General features: G+C 38.8%; 1 protein-coding gene across 1 annotated transcript; it reads left to right on the top strand.

Annotated features, from left to right (window-relative positions):
- The first annotated feature begins 3,103 nt into the window (after positions 1–3,103).
- On the top strand, positions 3,104–14,384 carry C1H11orf58 (chromosome 1 C11orf58 homolog). The gene is made up of 5 exons (XM_038342202.1): positions 3,104–3,328; positions 8,849–8,932; positions 11,235–11,295; positions 12,442–12,551; positions 13,352–14,384. Exons 1-5 carry the CDS (start codon positions 3,266–3,268, stop codon positions 13,577–13,579), a joined length of 546 nt encoding a protein of 181 aa, XP_038198130.1. The 5' UTR covers positions 3,104–3,265; the 3' UTR covers positions 13,580–14,384.
- The last annotated feature ends 6,008 nt before the right edge of the window (positions 14,385–20,392 follow it).

The raw sequence follows: 20,392 nt of genomic DNA on the forward strand, positions 1-20,392 counted from the left end.
GGAGAGCACTGAGTGAAATCAACAAGAAACAGAAAGACAAGTCCTGACTGATTTATTCATGCATAGATTATTTAAAAGTTGACCTCATGGAAGATGAGTGTGTTTGACAGAGAAAGAACTGAGAAAAGAGAAGAATGGAGACAGGCTGGTGAATAGATACTAAGCTCAAGTCACGTAAGTATAAGAAGTTCTGGTGTATAGTAGGGTGGTTAGTGATGATGATAATGTAGCTAATGTGCTGTATTTCTTTAAGAACTAAAACATTTGTAATACTAACACTTGGGAGGCTAAGATAGGAAACTCGTGAGTTCAACAACACACTGGGTTACATAGAATTTCAGGCCCACATGGGCTAGTAAGATCTTGTTTCCAAACATCAGCAAAAGATAAAAAGATAGGAGGAAAGATTATGAATGTTTTCATTATTTAAAATGTATCTGAATAGCTAGATATTTCTAAACAATAAAAGTGAGCACTCGTTTAGAATAAAATAATCCTTACAGGTTCAATCCCTAGACATTCAGCACTACCATGACTGTAATTTAGTAATCATTTTTGGCAAATAGTTCTGATATATTTGATAAATCAATAAACTGAAACTTAAACCGTTACAATCAAAATCTAAATTCCTTGAATGCAGAAAATATGTCCCTTATGTACCCACTGAAAGTGTTTGGTAAAATTTCCATAATGTATAGACACTCAAGATTATCAGAGACTATCTGAGATAGTACAAACTTAAGACATTCACTAACCACCACTCTGTGCTTGAAAACACGAACAAAAAATGAAACTGAAATGGTCTCAGTGCTAAAGTCTTTCATAGCGCCCGCCATTGGTGCCCGAGTCTCTTCTCGTTAACAAGGAAGAATACTGCTGAGTCTCTAAGGCAAGCGTTTCTACTACTACACAAGTTCATCTTCCCATCTAGCTTTCTGAGCATGAACTCAGTCAAGTCTGTTTTAATGATACAGTCTTTATGTTATTCTGAGGTTTGTTTGTAATGATGTTTTATAAGTTGAAGGCATGGCCATCCAGATGTGCCACAAATCTGGTGAATAAAAGATATGTTGTCAACTCATTAAACTTTTCTGGACTTCTATCTAGTAGTAAAGTTAAAATTCTTTAGTAGCTACTAATCTTACTAATAATCTTTTTTAATCCTACAATTACTTAGCTGTCTTTAAGTAGCTATTGAGCCATCTTAATTTGTCAGTAATATGGCTAAGTGTTCTAAATTGTGTCTATTTCAATTTGTCAAATCTATTTGCAGTAAATTATAATCATCTACTTTGTAACTTAAATTCCATTATAATTGCATTTATAAAAACTAAGTGGGTTTATGAAGTTATTAAGTAAAATATTTTAATTCCAGTGACTAAGAAACCACTTCTAAAAATGTTTTTCCTCCTCATAGGTTTATTCCTTCATTGCGGTTTATTTTAACATAGAAATAACAGGCTAATCTGTGTTTTGCTTTTATGCTTATTATATATAGCTTCAAATATATTTCTATAGAATTTACTTTAAAAGCTATTATGTTTCAAAAATAAAGGCACAGAATCTGGATCTATGACTGCAAAACTTAAGAAACTGTCTTTCAGTGTGCACAGTTCTAAGTTTTGGTTTTGGTTGGGGGGAGGGTTGTTTGTTGCTTTGTTTATTTAGGTTTTTTGAGAGGAGGTCAAACCCTCCAACAAAGACCTGTCCAACAAACTATGTAGGAGGATGATCTTGAACTTCTCATCTTCCTTCACCACCTCCCCTGTACTATTTCACAGGCATGGCATGCCTCACTTGAGGCAAGATTCTACAATGCTTCAGCTTTATCTAAAATTTAGGATAGTGCTTGTCAACAAGCGGTTAAACTAGGATAACTATTGAGTACTGAAGCTGACAGTGAAGCTTGTTTCACACACCACTCAGTACGGAGGTTTACACTAAACACTTGTTTTACTTCAAAAATCATCGTTTTGCCAGGCAGTGGTGGCGCATGCCTTCAACCCCAGCACTCAGGAGGCAGATGCAGGCGGATTTCTGTGTGTAGGCCAGCATGGTCTACAGAGCAAGTTCCAGGACAGGCTCCAAAGCTACACAGAGAAACCCTGTCTGGAAAATCCAAACCAAACCAAAGCAAAACAAAACAAAATTTTGTTTGTTTTTGTAAATCAAGGTCAGAAAACACGCAGAAGTTCATTTTTAATATCTGAACACTTGAACTCCAAGGTTTTAGCTTAGTCATTGCTGGGGCTGGGAAAAGGGAAACGGGGAGCGGGAAATAGAGCCGGGCTTGCAAATGGGAAGAACAGTGAAGCATCTTTCCTAAGAGTTGGTGTCTTAGAACTAGACTGAGGTGACAGTTGAAGTGTGAACGCTCCTAAATGTCACTGTATTGTAATTTTAAAAGGGGCTTGTTTTATGTGCAATTCACCACCACCCGCAAGGGGGGAAAAGATATAGGTTTATCTGGCAGAGGCAGATTTCAGTCGGTAAAGTCTCAATACACTATACAGGAAGAACGGGTCACACTAAGCCCAAAGGGAAGCGGTCCACAACTCCCTCCTGTGGACCTGTTTCAAAAACAGCCAATTAACCAGCCATCAGCATTATACTGAACTCATTTCAGTGAATACTAGAAAATTGCGAGAAATTCATTAGAACTGTCTAGACATCCCGAGCGAGCAATAGAGACCACAGTTCAGGGTGGGGGGAAAAAAAAACATATTTTAAAAGGTTTTTGTCTTGGGCCGAGGAACTCCTATTCAATACGTCTCAAACATTACATTTTAAGCTATGTGTTTAACTGTGTTGGGTGTGTTTGCCAACAGGGCAGAATCTCACAGAAAATGAGCGAAAACCCACTCTTGGCCTCTCTGTGGCAACGAAGTTCTTCACCAAAGAGCACCATCATACCCATCCGCGGGAAAGCTCCCTCTACACGCCGCCGAAGAAAGCGTCACCTCTGAGGGCACTCCCGCCACGCCGCGCGAGGGTTATCGCTAGGCCTCCTGGGAATTGTAGTTTAAGCCACTGAAGAAGGCTTAGTCAGGCCAGTAAAAAGTGAGTCCGAAAAACTACAACTCCCGGAGTGCTCCGGGGCGGCGAGCGGCCGCAGCAGTGACGACTGTGGCGGAGAAGGCCCGGAGGGGCTCTGCGTTCTGGAGTGGCGCTGCTTGGGCCGGTGGCTGAGTTGAGGGCAACTGGTGTCGTAATTGAGGAGAGCTGCGAGTGTGTTCGGCGTATCCCGGTCGGGATCCCAGCCACGATGAGTGCTGCCCGGGAGTCTCACCCACACGGGGTGAAGCGTTCAGCCTCCCCCGACGACGATGTAAATAACAATGGATGAGGGTTGAGGCCTACTAAAGGCTGGGGTAGGCCGGGGAGGGTGGATGGAGTAGGAAGCGCCCTAAGTGACTGGAGGGGAGGGGGGCGCAAGTGAGGGGATGTCTCCTTTTTCTTACTAAAATCTGAGGGTTTGAAGAGTCCCGGAGCTGAGAGATCCAAAGACCAGCGTGGAGGGGGGAGGGAGGGGGCGGCGGTGAGAGGAGATGTTGAGGAAGGAAACCCTGAGAAGGCTCGAAAAGGAAAAGAGCTTTTTCTTTTCCAGATAAATTCAGATGTCTCTGCGTTTGGAGGAGGGGGGACGGGACGGCTGCTGAAGTTCCTTTCTTAGGCATTTCAGGATAGATATGTCATACCCGTTTTAGGTTTAAAATGCTCCTCTGACAATGGCGAAATAGTCAATCACATTTGTACAAATTTTCTGGCCTGAATTTTTTTTTTTTTTTTTTTTTTGCAGTATACTGGTAATTGCTACCCTAATCTCTACCAGTCATAATAAACAGAGACCAGCATTAAGCCGAAGATTGTAATAGACAATTTGGTAATGGAATAATGGCGAGGTCAGAGGCATTGAGACCCAGAAATCCCATTTTGATGTCAGATACCTTTCCTCTCGTGCCTTTAGCTTATAAGTTTAAATACTAAACTGCCCATTATAACCTGTTAAATACTGACTGCAGTGCCAGATTCTGGGAATTGAAAGATTAATAAATATGATGCTTATGTTATATTTGTCTTAGCTTTAGCATAGTGTCATGGAAACTTGTACACTTAAAACTAGGTTCTCCTATAATGAAATGCTTGGGAACATTGATGGGGATATTAGTGGGAAGAGAACATGAGGAAGTCATCTTTGAGATAGGTTAAAGCTGGTCTCATTTAACTTATTAATACACTATCAGCTTCAGGATTACAATTTTTAGTGCAGTTTGGTGTCTTTCATGCGTCCTTTGTGAGCCATAAAAGGTTCCCTGAATTATGTTAATGAGAGACTACTAAGAGCCACCCTTTGATTGGAAAATGAGGTGAGGACCAGAATAGTAAGAGCATTTAAATAAATGTTAACCCTTTGAGGAAGATTAGTAATCAATATAAAATTGGGGGAATTACTGGTTCTACTAAATCTACTGAGATTTATTCATGCCCACTGCCCTCCCTGCTCTGGAATTTAGATCTTACATTGTTAATACAATCTTCCTGCATTTGTTAAGAAATTTATCTAGGTTTTTAGTGATCTAGACTTTAAAATAGATCTAAAAGAATTGTTACATTGTTTTTCTCCTGATACTAACTGGATTGCAGGGATGTCACATGCCTGCTTTGATAGACTCAGAAATAAAACAACTTTTAGCTGTATTGAAAAATCTAGTTGACATTAGAAATTTAATAGAAAGCCTTTGATGAAATCAATTTAAAGTAGCTGAGTGCTGATAGATATCCAATCCTATAAGTATTGCCTTATAAAGGTGAGTATAGTTATATTTCAGGATTAGAACCTGGCACTTTGCTATACTGTCATAAAAATGATTGTGTTGTTACATTATGGTTTATACAGTAACTTGGCCCTTGGCAGTGGTTTTCATAAGTCAGTTTCCTTTGTATATGTTTATTATTTTTACTACGAATTGGGTTTTTTAATCTCATCTATATTTTCAAAATACACCTGGAAATTCTAGAAAATCAACTAACAGTAATGTATTACTGTCCACTGCATGTAAAAGATTTGAGATTTTTGATTCAATGACTTCACATATAATTGAGGGCAACCAAACACTTTAAAAAGATACTGGAAGTCGATATCACAGAGTATAATGCTAGGAAAAGGATGGCATAGAAGTAAGCTCAGGTAAATAGTCAGTGGGATATGTATATGAAAAGCAAACTTGATTGCAGTCTATGCTAAGAGTAATGAAGAGTTTATTGGGGGTCATTTGGTTTGCTTGAAAGCTGTTTTATCAGAGTGGGAGGTAAAGAATCACAAGTAGTTGTCAGGCAGTGTGTTTCAGAATGTAGCATTTATGAAATGTGCTTGCTGTTCTTGGAAAGGAAGAACAAAAAAAGCTTTAGAAACAATTGAGATTAGAGATTATAGAAGGAAGATAGGATAAGTTAGGTAAAAACCTTGTCAAGATGTTTGCTGCTATGTGCTTGTGGATATATGTGTGCTGGGCTTTATGTATAAGCTTTAACCCTGTGGTTTGAAGAATACTAGCTAATTTGGTCCCATGCAGTATGCTGTGAAATAGGCAGAAGTTGTGGCCAGGGCTCGGGATCAGCTCACTTGGCGCCTTGGTGTCCTTTATTATCTATCTGTTGGTTCGCTTTTTGAACTGCTCTGAGAAGCTCTAGAGGGAATGGAAGTGGAAGTTAAAGAACATTGCAGGTTGAGTACCCCTAAGGCTGAGGGCAAGTGTGATTCGAGTTTCAGAATTTGTTGATTTGGGAATATTTCCATATTCATAAGCTATCTTAAGGATAACGTCTGAGTATAGATAGTTGATTCACCTGTTTCATACACACATACACACAGTAGTTTGAGTGCACCTACCCTGACTGTGAGTTACCTTTTGAGGCCAAATGAATACTTTGTCCCATGTTGGCATTCAGAAGAACTTTAGAGTCAGAGATTTTTAGATTAGATTCTTAACATGTATGCTCTTACTGTTTTATTGAGACTGTTTTTTTGTTGGTGGTGATTTGGTTTTTGGTTCTCGGAATTAAACCCAGGAATCAAACCTTCTAAGCAAGTGCTCTGCCACTGAGCTATGCCCCCAGCCTTTGGGGTTTTGACTAAAGGCTGTATGTAGCTGAGGCTGGTATTAAGTTTTCTGTGTAGCACCAAGATAGACTTAAGACAGTGCTGCCTTCATCTCATGATTATAGGCATCCACCATCATAAAATAGACTTCTGAAAAGACTTGGTAAATAAGGAATTAAAACTAAATTAAATGTCATAGAGCAAGTGGTTTAGTGAGAATAAGAATTGGGGCAGTATTGGTACTTTATTATCATATTGAGTTAGAAATATTTAAGACTAATTGACCTATAAAAAGACCTGTGCGTCACATAGAAAGGAATAGAGATGTGTAAGTTAGGCAGCCAGCATTATGAGAACATATAATCCCCTCCACCAAATATAATTTAGAACAAGTGGGACTGGTGTGGTGAAAAAGCTTTAACTCTCGTATGCTGAGGAGGAGTTTTCGTTGTTTTAAAAAGCCAATATTTTTATTTTAAATAAAAATTTATTTAGAATTTCAAAAATTCTTTATGTGTAATTTTCAGAGAAATACAAGGGGAATATTAATGACTACTAGGAACTTTAATATAAATTTAACAATAACAAATCCAAACTTTTACTGTGTAGGCTTCTGATTTTATCAGTTATAAACCTAAAGAGTTAGTATCTTGTTGATACAGCTGATTGCTCGTTGGCACCATGTATGAACAAGAAGATACAGTTAAAGATTGTTTAGCTACTTCTAGTAAGTTTCAGCTTTATCATTACCCATACTTGCATTTTCATAGTCAAATGTAATACTTGGATTCTTTGAAAACTGAGTACTTACCATTTTGTGTTGAAGGTTTTCACCTTTGCTCCATAATTGTAAAACATTTTCATTTTCTTATTATAAGTTTAGTTAGAATGATCAATCCAATGAATGTCTTCATTTCTATATCATCTTTTTCTTTTAGTCACCTTTGTATGCACACCTGCCTTCAGCCTTTGCCCATTACAAATCAAGTAAATGTTGCACACATACAATAAAAGATGAAGTAAAAGTCAAGCATCCTTTTAGAAAAATGAGATGGCCCCAGCTCTTCTTGCAAAATGAAACTCTTACTGCAAAACGGAGCCCTTCCTGTTGAATGGCTTTCAGGATGAGGGTACCATATTCTTTTATTCTTGTTTTTGTCTCACATTGATTCATTGGTTGGAAAAGTACTTTATAATACAAAGAATCAGTCTGAGTTATTTGTACGTGACTTCATTATTTTTAGCCCATAATTCTATACTACATGCTATTTTTCATTGTTTTTACTGTTTATTAATTTTTTGTATGGGGTGCATTTTGCCTGCATATGTGTCTGCACCACATGTGTGCCTGGTGCCCATCCAGGTCAGAGGAGTGCATGTGGATTTACTGAACTGGGAGTTAACAGACAGTTGTGAGCTGCCACATGAGTGCTGGGAATTAAACTTAGATTCCCATAAGAGTATCCATGGTTCTTAACTACTGAGTCAACTCTCCAGCCCTCTTCTCTTAAAGTCTTGATTCTGAAATGCCTTCAGTCAGTTTTTTTGAGGGGCAGGGGTGGAAAATTAATTCTGCACAACAGATCCATGATAACTTGACATTTTGACACAATTGCCAAAGTGTTTCACGGTTTCCTTTTAGTCATATTTAGTATGGCTGAAGTGATTGGTAGAGTATAATGAAGTCTTACGTTTGTTTCAAAATGTATAGAAAAATATAGTTAATAGGAGTCTATAGTACTTAAACTGACAAAACAATCCAGTGAACCTGTTGTTGTTTGAAAGATGCAATGTTTTGGGTTTTTCTTTTGTTTTGTTTTTTGTCTTTTTGTCTGCTTTTTATTTTTTTGAGAAGGGTTTCTCTGTGTGGCCCTGGCTGTCCTAGAGCTCACTCTATAGACCAGGCTGGCCTCGAACTCAGATATCTGCCTGCTTTTGTCTCCCGAGTGCTGGGAGTATGTTAGTCTTTTTAAAAGTAAATTTTCTTCTTGTCTTTTGGAGGGTCTGTAAGAATAAAAATGATAACATTTTGGTTCTAAATAAATTTCTCCTCCCTCCCCCCAGAAAAAAACTGAAAGATTATGATGACATGCTGTCTCCTAGAATATCAGCAAAGTAGTTTTTTTATTATATTCTATTTGTGTGCATGTTCGTGCACAGTCAACATCATTCCATGTCATATATGTGAAGGTCAAAGGACAACTTGTAGAAGGCAGTTTCCTCCTTCCACCTTGTGAATCCCATTGAACAAGCCTAGGTTGTCAGGCGTGGCTGCAAACACCTTTCCTATCATGACATCTCACTGGCCCAACAGAATTTTTAAAGCTCTGGTTACCAATCCTGGCAGCCTTCTGGTACTAGGTGCTCTAGTCCCCTTCAGGGCTTGATCTAGGGCAGTGGGTATCAAAGGGCATCACAGTGGGTGTTAACAGATTTGCATCCTGGAGCCCAGGACCCAAAGACTTTGAAACAGGAGTGTGTGCACAGTAATATATGAGCATGCCATTTAATTCTGGCCTCTGCAGGCTTTAAAGACAGAGCTGTGGTAGTAACAAAAGTAAAGGGCTCTGCCATGAGGGGAGAGAAAGGAGCCTAGCTAAATTCCCATGTGACATGTTGGTTAATTTCCTGAGAACCACGAGTCCCAGTTAGTTAAAACTGACAGAAGAAAAGTTGGAGTCACAGACGGACTTTAAATATTTTAATATTTGTAAATGCAAAAACAAAATACAAGATAATCTCTTGCAGCTTGGATCTAGCAATTGGGAAGCAGCGGACTTAGGCAATGAAGAGAGAAAACAAAAGTTCTTGAGACTTATGGGTGCAGGAAAGGTAAGCATTATATGTTTATGTTTTTATCTTTTTAAAAATAATGCTGTGTTCAGGTTAAGTGAGGAGGAAGGGGCACTTCAGGTTACGTTTTCTTCTTGGTTTATTTTTGGCTTTGGGAACTAAACCTAGCCTAACCAAACACTTTGAGTTTATACTATTTCTGAACCAGTTCTGGACTTTTCTGTACCTTTGGCTGTGTGGTTAGAGACTGTGTGGAGAAAATTGGATTTGTGTAGACTCAACTAATTGCCTGATAGCTGATGGTTTTCATAGAAGACATTTGTTTTGTTTTGTTTGTTTGTTTGTTTTGGTTTTTCAAGACAGAGTTTGTGTGTGTAACAGCCCTGACTGTCCAGGAACTCACTTGGTAGACTAGGCAGAACTCAACCTGCCTCTGCCTCTGCCTCCTGAGGACTAGGATTAAAGACGTGTGTCACCACCACCCAGACATAGAAGACATTTCTAAACATGTTATATTGTAGAAACCTCTGCCCATAAAGTAACAGCCATGAGAATATCCCTTATCAGAGGGCTAATTTTGGAAATGTTCTATGTATTTCGTAGTACTCCCAGTTTTATAAAGGTGTGGTCACAGGGGCTAAGAGAGGACTCTGAACCCTTCTTTTCCTAGCCGTAGTGTTTTACATTGGAAAGCGTTAGGAGAGCATTTTCTTCTTTTCAGCCCTCAAGGTAAAACCCCACCCTTTGTTTTTGTTGCACAGGGAGCCCTAGTGCATTTCACTGACTAGTGCAGTGCAGCTACTGGATGCCTATTACATGCTAGCAGCACTCTGGGTTCTGGGTGTCACAGATGGCTGTGTGCTGAGAGCTATTGTGTATTTGAAGAAACTGAAACCAATACAGAATCATGACTGTGAGAGCTTATAGTAGTGGCCAGTAAAGCTTCCCAGAAATTACTAAATTTGCAGGCTATGTTCCCCAGATCCTAACAGATGCTTCTGAGTGGAGAGGAATTGAGGAAGTCAAACCCTCACAGAGCCTTCAGGGCACATTTGTGTAGTGAATCCATAATTCTTGGTATGATTTTCAGATTTTCATAGTACACATTCTCTCTTGACTTCTATATATAAAAATTTGTTGAAAGGTATATAAAGTAATAATTTAGGGTGCATGTTCAACTACTAGAATGAAAACTTTGAAAGTACTAAAGAAAAATCCTAACTGAATCTGTAAAATTTGGTGATCAGTAGATGGGTTATCTACCTAAATGGTGCTCACACATAGGGTGTGTCCCTAGGTGGAGACACAGGCAGGCACACAGGTGTCTGCACATGTGCTTTCAGCAGTGCTTGGAATCTCATGCACTCCTTCCCCGTCATGGGTCCTTTCTTTACTTTCAGAAATGAAATAGGAACTATAAAGAGTGGACTGAACTAACAAAATGAAACTAGTTATGTAGTTATTTTGAATCAAATTATTTTTATGTTTTGTATTAAATTCTTTTAAGGTCTGTTTTTGACAGGTTGAAGTTGAGAGTTTATTGTTATTTGATTAACTAGTTAATTTTAATGTATTGTAAAGAATAATGGGCATTTCCATTTTCCATTACTTGGTACATTATAAGTCTATTATTTTGCTTTGAATCTACATAAATAATTTGCTTTCTTTGTAAGATATTCTTGAGACCTCACAAATAGATGGTATAAAGGTTTTAATGAAAATCAGTAGGCCTAGGCATGATGATGGCACACACTTTTAATCCAAGCACTCAGGAGGCAGACAGAGTTACGGGCCAGCCTGGTGTACAGAACAGAGCAAGTTCCAAGACAGAACACAGAGAAACAGGGGTGGGAGTGGCAGGGCACTTGGCAGCAAAGAGCATGCTTGGGCTGGCTTAATTTTCTTGTTATCTATCTCATTTAAAATTCTAGTCTGGGCTGGGCATGGTGGTGGTTCTTGCCTTTAACCCTAGTATTTGGGAGGCAGAAACAAGCAGATCTCTGGTCTACATAGTGAGACCTTGTCTCAAAAAAAATCTCAAAAAAAAAAAATCCAACCTGCTCTAACCTTTGAATTTTCTGTTCCCTTAGTCCCTATTTTATTTTGATGATATTGCCTTCTAGCAGCAAATGATTTACTTACTGACTACGTTTGTGTACCTCTTTCTAATTCTTCCCCTGGCTAGGGTGTAATTCCATAAAGATGGGGATCTTGATTTATGTCTTGATCTTCATAATGTTCCAGAAGCCTGATATAGTTTCCACTACATAGTAATGGACGTTCAGTAATTACACTGAATGAGCAATTTCAATTTTAATACTTTTTCTTAACCTTCTTACAGAAAGAACACACTGGTCGTCTTGTTATAGGAGATCACAAATCAACATCTCACTTCCGAACAGGTAAGAAAGTAAAACATTAAAATAGAGAGCTAAGTCTGTGTTGTTTTATGCTTTTCTATGCATAGTTCTGTTAATTAAGGCATTCTAAGGGAGACTGGAAATACATCCTTTTGGTATAAACAGTTGCCGGGCATGGGTGACTTCCCAGTACCAGAAAAGAAAAATGGGAAATTTTTTAAAATAAAAACTGCAAATAAATTTGATTTTAAATCAGTCTGTTGGAAATTAAACCATTAGTCTTGGTTGCTATTAATTAACAGCATAATCTAAATTAAATCTAGCAATTTTAACTGAATCGTTTAACTTTATACTGATCTATCTTACATATTATATTTCAGAAATCAGTTGACCTCTCATTTTCCTGACATTAGTTATTTTAGAATAATTTGCATTGTTCTGTAAAGCAGAACATTAGCTTTGCAAAGTGGAAAATAATTTTAGCATTTAACACTTCCTCTTAAAATTGAGAATTGTAGCAAAATGAAATGATATATGTGTATGAAGGTGCTATAACAATTCAACACATGGCATGCTTGCTGAATAATAAATACCAAAAACATTGAGAGAGCTGTATAGAAAAAATGACCCGAAGCACAAATATTTGTGATTGGAACCTAAAATTGCACCGTACCCAAAGTCTTGAGTGCACACTGTTGGGGACCATCAATTTTAAGTGGGGTTCACTAGGCTGTCAGTGTTCTGTGTCATAGTATGAAGTAAGTACAAACACAGAAGTGATGCATTAACAGATAACTGGGGTTTTTAGTTTGTTTCTGTTGGATGATACACAGAGACAAGCGTAAAGAACTATTGCCAGGCCACTTTGAGATGACCTTGAATTCTCTGAGTAGAATACTTGCATTTTCATTCTCTCTGTTCAAAAACAGATGCTCTGGTTTGTCAGAGGTTTTTAGGTGACTTGGAGAGAGCCTTCAGAGTTAAGGCCAGTAGAGACTTAATTTAGAAGGTTGGCTCCTAAAAGTCACCATAAATATGTCTGTCAGCTACTGTGTTTATTGGGTGGCCACAGAACGCTGAAGTTAGTCACAGCTAGAGAACTCAGGCCTAAGTAGAATAGCACCTGTGTTGTGGGTCTTTTCGTGTGATCATTGATTGACACATAACCAAAGTACAATGGACTCGCAGGGGAAGAGGACAAGAAAATCAGTGAAGACCTGGAGTCTCAGTACCAGCAGAGCATGGACAGTAAACTCTCGGGCCGGTACCGGCGGCACTGTGGACTTGGCTTCAGCGAGGTAGTAACTGTTTCCGTTAACTGGGGCGTAATCAGCTTCACTTTGATATTCGGGTTGCCAGAACAGCCAAGAGTGCTATTAGAGGAAGAGAACAAGCAATAGACAAATAGACAAGGAAGCGCCTGTCAAATACCTACAGTACTCTTATAGCACGCCTGCCGCTGCATAATCAGAGTGATGTTCTTAAGGATTCAACACGAGTGTTCTAATGTTGGCTTACTGGAAATTCTGCTTACCCTCTAGGCACGACTTTAATGGGTATGAATAAATGCTTATAAGATAAAATATTTCGTGTAAGTTAAAAATCCTGGCTTAGGTTTCTTAGCTTTTTCCTGAGTGGTCTCTGTAATGCATGTGATGTGTAATGACTGGTACAGTGTTAATTTACTAGTAGAAGCTGTATCGGGAAGAGAAAATACAGTCCTTTTTGAGCTAGGGAAAGTAGACAGGTGCCCCTGAGAAGCTTTTCTTAAAGTCGGAGGTGACTGTCCCCAGGCTCTCTTTGGCAGCCAGGGATTTTAAGTTGTAAAATAGTAACCTAATACTATCAAGTGAGCTGGTCTTTTGTTTTGCTTAATTTGTTTGTTTGGGACAGAATCTCACCATGTAGCCCCTGCTGGATTTGAACTCAGAGACCCACCTGCCTCTCCCAAGTGCTGGGATTAAAGGTTGCACCACTATGCCCAGCTAAGTGGGCCGTTTTTAAGACAGATGAAAATAGGATTGGTCCCAGTTTCCGAGGTTCTACAGTGGCCAGTGGTGCTTATTTTTCCTTAACAGGCCTTTGTTTGGTGTTGTAGGTAGAAGATCATGATGGGGAAGGTGATGTGGCTGGAGATGACGATGACGACGACTCACCTGATGCTGAGAGTCCAGATGACTCGGACAGTGATTCTGAGTCTGAGAAGGAGGAGTCTGCAGAAGAACTCCATGCTGCTGAGCATCCTGATGATGCAGAAGACCCTAAGAGCAAAAAAGATGCGAAGAGCAATTATAAGATGATGTTTGTCAAGTCCAGCGGCTCATAACTATTAAACACGTAGTCTTTGTATTAAAAGTAAGCCTTATTGTTATAATGCACAGTGGAGGACTGCTTATAGAGCACAGACCTTTGTATTATAATTTTTAAAAAGGCCCTTTTAAATAACTACAAAGAGTGTTTGCTTTCAAATGCCATGGGTTACACTTTTCCAGGCATGACTATAACCATTTTTGTAAAGAGTCAGAGTTGTATAAAATGAGAAATAAATACTGTACTCAGCTTCCTTCCGTATTAGCATCGTCGGCCCTCTCACCACCTTCTCACCCCTGCAGATGCATTATGGGGACACTTACTTTGTTTGTGGTAGCTCTTTCATCTTTGTGTTTGAGGTTTGTTCCTATTTTTCTCTTATGTAATTCATGTGATACTGTGACGTGTTCATGAGCAGTGTTCCCTTGATGACACTTTGTTAAAGTAGACCTGTGCATCATGGGTATTCCTGCTGCTGGCCCCGCGGCCACCTGCAGACCGTTGTTGACAGGCCTTGCTTGTTAAGTCTCCGCTCAGACCAGGCAGCACAGGAGCAAGCACAGGACACTGGTGGGTGGAGGTGCAGCCGTCACATCATTCAGAAGGTGACGAACCCAAAATGTCTTTATATGATTTGATTTCAGTGTGTGGTAAAGTTTTGATAAAATCTGGCCAGTTTTTACAGAAGAAATTATTTCTCTGCTCCTTTAGTCCTGTGTATTTAGAAATATGTAAAACTGGATTTTTTTTAAAGGTACTATGTGACCAAAGTTCATTTTTTTTTCTCCTAAGGTCTAAATAAAGAGAAGCAGTTTCCCATATTTGGTTGTGATGCCTTTATCCTCATTGTCTGTAAATGGGGAGCAGGCTTGTTGAGTAAGAACTGGAAGCATGTTCATGTACTCTCTTTTCTAGACTGGCGGCTGAAGGAAGCGTTACCAGGTATTTGTGCTCCTGCTGTGTAAGACAGAATCCATCTACCTGTTCTCTGCTTGATCTGTACAGTGGATAACACAGGTCATTATGGGTTAGTGGATGGAGCTTTAAATAACTGTCAAAATGTTGACAGGCTTACAGATGAGAATCCAACCTGTATGAGAACTGATCCGTCAGCATGTCTGAACTACAGTGCGTGCCTGGTGGACGAGACTTTGTAAAGATGTCCTTTTGAAAGTTCAGATGTGGGAGATGGAGCACAGAACAGGTGATTTCTGATTTATAGACTATATTTTGTATTTTTACCCAAAGGATCTTCTTTTTTTAATTCCTCACGGTATACAAGTAGGCACTGTCTGTATATTAAAATTACTCATGGATGATTGACAATGTGTGTAAAACACTTTGAAGAAGTTTGGTTTTAGTTTGAACACTGAATTTCAATTCCAGCTTTCGGGATTACACATTATAGTTAATTTAAGTAGAAACTGAAAACTGATTTGTGTTCCAGAATAGATGAGGGCTAGAGAGAAAGCTCAGTGGTTAGAGCACTGTCCATACTTTCTGGAAATTCTATTCCAGCTCCTACATGGTAGCTCGCAACTGTAATTCTAGTTCCAGGGAATCCAATACCCCCTTCTCACTTTGCAAGGACCAGGCACATAAGTGATGTACAAACATGCAGGCAAAACTTGAGATGTGAGAGTGCTGTCCTGTCATCCTAGTGCTAGGGAGGCTGAGACAAGGATTGCCTTGAGTTCATGGAAACGTCTGGGCTGCATTGAGGGACTGTCTCATAATAGGGGAGGCTGGAACACCCAGCTGCCTGGGACAGTACTTTGCTAGCATAGATCAGAGGGTTTTTAAAGCATTCCCATCAATTCATTATTAAATATGTAGGGCTATCTAAAACGTTTTCAGTTTCTATTAAGCCATGTGTAACAACTGACACTTAACAAAATTCAGAGTTTTAATAGGTTTTGGGAGTATTGGTCCATGAAGCCCTGCAGCCTGTAGTCCTTAAACCACATTAAACACCTTATCTATCTTATGTAAGTGAATATCAAGGAACTTTAGCAAAAATGTAAGAAAAACAAGACTTGGTATGCCATGTTAATCCTATATACGACCAGTGAGATGGCTCAGTGGCTAAAGCAGTGGCAGTCAGTCCTGACCTTGACCTGAGTTTGCTCTCCAGTACTCTCGTGGTGGAAGTCAAGGAACAACCTCTTCCAATTGTCCTCTGAATCTGCACACGAACTGTGGCACCTGAATGATGCACACTGAGTAAATGGAATAGAAAAGTTAGAGAATACAAATTATTTTTGTGCGCTTAGTGGAAAGGTTACGATTTTCCATGCTGGTACCTTTATCCAGAAATGTCCTTGTCCCAACACTGCACCCAGAGGTTCACCATTACCGAGGTTCCAGCTGCCCTTAATGTTTAAAATTCATGTCATTTGTAGTAGGTAAAAGCCTTCCAAGTATTTAGCATTTGGGAGAACTGAATGAAGGTGCAGAAGTGTCAGGCGTGATGAAATGCACTTGAAAAAGTTAGATCACCCTTCACATTGTGGGGAAATAAATAAGAGCTGCCAGTGAGCACACGGGAATGTATCTTGCTGCTCTGTCACCACTACAGCCACACCCCCAGGGCGTTGAGCCCTATCCATGGAAACCAGTAACATCTTGCTTCTGAGTGGGGCAAGTCCCAGTTGCTGTGTGGGTTCAGTGTCATGAACACCGGTCTTCGAGGTGCAGGCACCAACATGTCATCCTGCCAAGTATCTACCACGTCTGCATGTTCTCATGACCTGGAGGCTATTCTGGAAAAATATCAACAGTCCAGTAAAAACTGGACCTCACTGTGCCTCTGACCCTTACTTTGTCTAGTCAACTCTCCTTTTGTTCATTTGTGGAGTTTTGTTTCTTGTTGGCATCTTTATGTATCTCTGGGTGTTCTGGAACTCAGAGATCCTCCTGCCTTCTGAGTTGATTAAAGGTGTGTGGCACTACACCTGACTTTGTGTGTGTGTGCGTGCGTGCGTGCGTGCGTGCGTGCGTGTGTGTGTGTGTGTGTGTGTGTGTGTGTGTGTGTGTGTGTGTGTGTGTGTGTGTGAAGGATGCAAGTATTTTTATAGTTGAAATTTTCTTTGGGCTGCTGACCAGCTCCCAAAGACAGACATGGAGACTTATCAATTATGAATGCTCAGCCTTAACATAGGCTATCCCATTAGTTCTTTTACCTCAGGGCTTTTTACCTTTCATTCTGTATGTCTGACTTTCCTGCTATCTCTGTGTCTTGACTGGCTGGCCCTGGCATATTTCTGCCTTCTCTTTTTCTTTCCTTTAGAGCCTAAATTCCTCCTATTTATCTCCTTGGCAGAAAGTTCATCTATACCTCCTACCTCACTGCTGGCTGTTGAGTTTTTAATTAAATCAATCAGGTGCCTTGGCCAGGCAAGGTAAAACAACAGCACATCTTTACATAATTAAACAAATGCAACATATCTTTGCATAGTTAAACAACCTTCCCCTTTTTGCCTAATGAAGAGAAATATTTTCGATTTAACACAGTAAGACTATATATAATAAGAACAATTATCAAAAATTCATTTACAATATCCAGTCCATTTGCATTTGGCAAATTCAGAGAAAATACTCCATTATTTATTCTATCTTGGTAAGTCCAAAGTTGTGCACCTAATTTACTTTCTACCCTAACTTGTATTACCAACACAAAATTATCTTTTTAGAATTCAAAACATTTTCTTAGATAAACAATTTAAGCCCTGTTCCTTAACCTTATAAATTTATATCTCTCATGTAAGTTTCTTTTCTGAATGTGGTAACAAGAAAAACTATAATAACTATCTTGTCTTCAACCCCATCAGAGACCCAAGAAGAATATAATATTACCTGAGTAAGCAGGAAGTGCAGCGCAAGCAACTTCCAAAACTATAGAAATGACAGAAGCAACTGGCTGCCTGAACAATCACCCAAGATTCTTCTGCACCATTGGGGCATCTGTCTTTGGCATACAGACATAGAATATCTGATAGACTTTTCTGTGAAGCTGGAAATTTGAAGAACTGTCCTACTTTGTCTTGGCAAAATTCAGCTGTCTTTTCCTTTTGTGTCCTGCTTGTCTAGTTTGTACAGCATACTGTCAGCAGTCAAGGCAAGAGCAGTTTCTTGCCCAAATGATTAGCATGGACACAATCAAAATGAACTCCATATGGAAGTCTTTTGACACCCATCATACTTTTATGAAGCAGATTGGTCCTGCTAGGAGCAGACATGTCTTGCTGTCATAAAAAGACAGGTTATTAAATATCTTAAGTGCCATATTCTGTAGGTCACTGAGGCATTTGAAGATCACCTATCTAAAATATATCTGTTTAACCTTGAAAACATACCTAATATGACTACAAGTTTTTTTTTTTTTTCTTTTTTTTTTGGTTTTTCAAGACAGGGTTTCTCTGCAGCTTTTTTAGAGCCTGTCCTGGACCTAGCACTTGTAGACCAGGCTGGCCTCGAACTCACAGAGATCCGCCTGCCTCTGCCTCCCGAGTGCTGGGATTAAAGGCGTGCGCCACCACCGCCCGGCATGACTACAAGTTTTGACACTTTTGATTATAGATAGTTAGAGAAGACTAACTGCTAACCTCTTTTTTAGTTATCCTAAACAGTTTGTAATAATAGCTTTCAAGGACTAGAACTTTAAATTGCAATTTTAAATAAGCCCCTTAGGTACAATACCTTAAAGAAGGGTAGAAAATATATATGGTATAACAAAAATAACCTTAAATTTGTATCAATATACAAAAATCCATACCAATGTAAAATATTTGAGATTAATAGTTGTCTTTTTGTCCCATATTTGTATATCCCCAATAAATGATGACAAACATCCATAACCCACCAAATGACCCAAAAACACCTCCCAGACCTCTTGGGAATATGGGCATTGTGTTCTCTAGACTACTTTCTGTTTTCTGAGAGTACAGCATCCACAGGAGACCCTGAGAAAATTGAGACAATGGTCAACTCGTATAAAAACTGGCTGTAACATTTGTTGTCTAGTCTCTGTTTAATAAGAAAGTACAAAGCTTATCTTAAGTTCCAGCTAGAATAGTCTGTGAGACTGAACCATCTCAACTAGCAGCTTTGAAGTTGGTTTTGGATGCAAAACTAAAAGGAAGCTGGAAAGAGGCGCTCTGAAAGACTGAATCACCTGGGCCACCCATTTCCATTGGTCTGTGGTCCACTTGCTCTGAAAACACAAACTTTTAAGGGAAACATACATATCTGCATTAACACAAGTATGGACTGCATTGTACACAAGCCAGCCAAAGATGCTATTTTTGTTTGTTTTAAGTTTGGGTAGGTAAAAGACATCTGTCAACTTTATAAGTCATGAGGACTCTGACCAACAAGATCTATCATGTCTTACTCAGTCTCAGAGATGTTCCCATGCAAAGGGATCAGCATATATGTCACCTGTCTTATTGATTTTTTGTTTGTATTATTTTGTTTGTCTTTTTGTTTTCTGGGTTTATTTCAGTATGTCTATAGCCAAGATTTTCAGGGGGTATCCCTCAATCAAGTCTGGTCTCTATTAATTTTGAAGGAAATGCCTTTCATTTCCTATGGTTATAAAAGCATAACCTTTTCCCCTTTAAAATACATTTTCTGAATTCCATTTTAAAGTAAAGACATCCCTAAAGTGTCTATGCTAGGTTAATTCAGCAGTTCCTTTTACAATCCCATGTCTCTCAGCAGCCTCCCAGAGATAGATTGCACAATAATTTATTAACTTTAAATTTTCTAAATGCTCATGAGAAAGAAATGACAGATATAGAGAGACATTGGATAATAGGAAAAAACTGCTGAGTTAAATCAGGCTGTATACTTTAAAGATGTGTTGGGCACAGAATAGAAACCAGGATATATGTAATGTTGGGGAAGAAGTTTTGCTTTTGCTTCCCACATAAGAAAAACTATGGATACCATCAAACTTGATAAAGATTAAATCTGAGCAAGAGAGACCTCTTGATTAGAAGAGAACATAGTTCATCAAACAGCATGACCATTCAATCTGAACCAATTTATAAGACTAAAAAATGTTTTTCATTTGATCAGATATAACTTGCCAAACGAGAAACCTCCAAAGTTAGGGTTGGGGCAGGGTTTTGTTTTTGTCTTTCCCAGAAAATGAAGGCATCCAACTAAGGAATCTGAAGACCATTGGAAAAATGAGATATCTATAGATAAAGGACAAATCATCCAGAGGAAATGTTCCAAGAAAAATAGTAAATTGGCCTATTGGTATATCACATCTCCAGCAGGATAAAATTTCATAAATCTTCCCAAATGTTTGCTTCTGCTGTTCTCTACAGACATATAATTTATTATAAATGGTCTTTTTGTACTTCCAGTTCAATTAAAAATTAAAGCTGGCTTTGGAGTTGGAGTATGGCTCTCTCCTCTAAATACAAGCATACTTGTTAAAGGAAAATCCAAACTCTTTCTCATATCTGAAGAGCCATCTAATATGGACAGAAGAAAAACCAAAATTAGGAACTATTCTATTACCACTAATCTTATAATTCTTTGGTTTTATTTTGACTCTTTAAAATTGTTCTTAAGGCACATATATATATATATATATATATATATATATATATATACTCAAAATTTACAAAATTAATATATATTAAACTTTTTATCATTTTATATGAATGGTCATACAGAATGCTAATTTTGGGGGGGGGTTTTGAGATAGAGTTTTTCTGTAGCTTTGGAGCCTGTCCTGTAACTAGCTCTTGTAGACCAGGCTGGCCTCAAACTCACAAAGATCTGCCTGCCTCTGTCTCCCAAGTGCTGGGAT

This window comes from Arvicola amphibius, chromosome 1, assembly GCF_903992535.2.
Source record: "Arvicola amphibius chromosome 1, mArvAmp1.2, whole genome shotgun sequence".
In the NCBI taxonomy this organism is placed as follows: Eukaryota; Metazoa; Chordata; class Mammalia; order Rodentia; family Cricetidae; genus Arvicola; species Arvicola amphibius.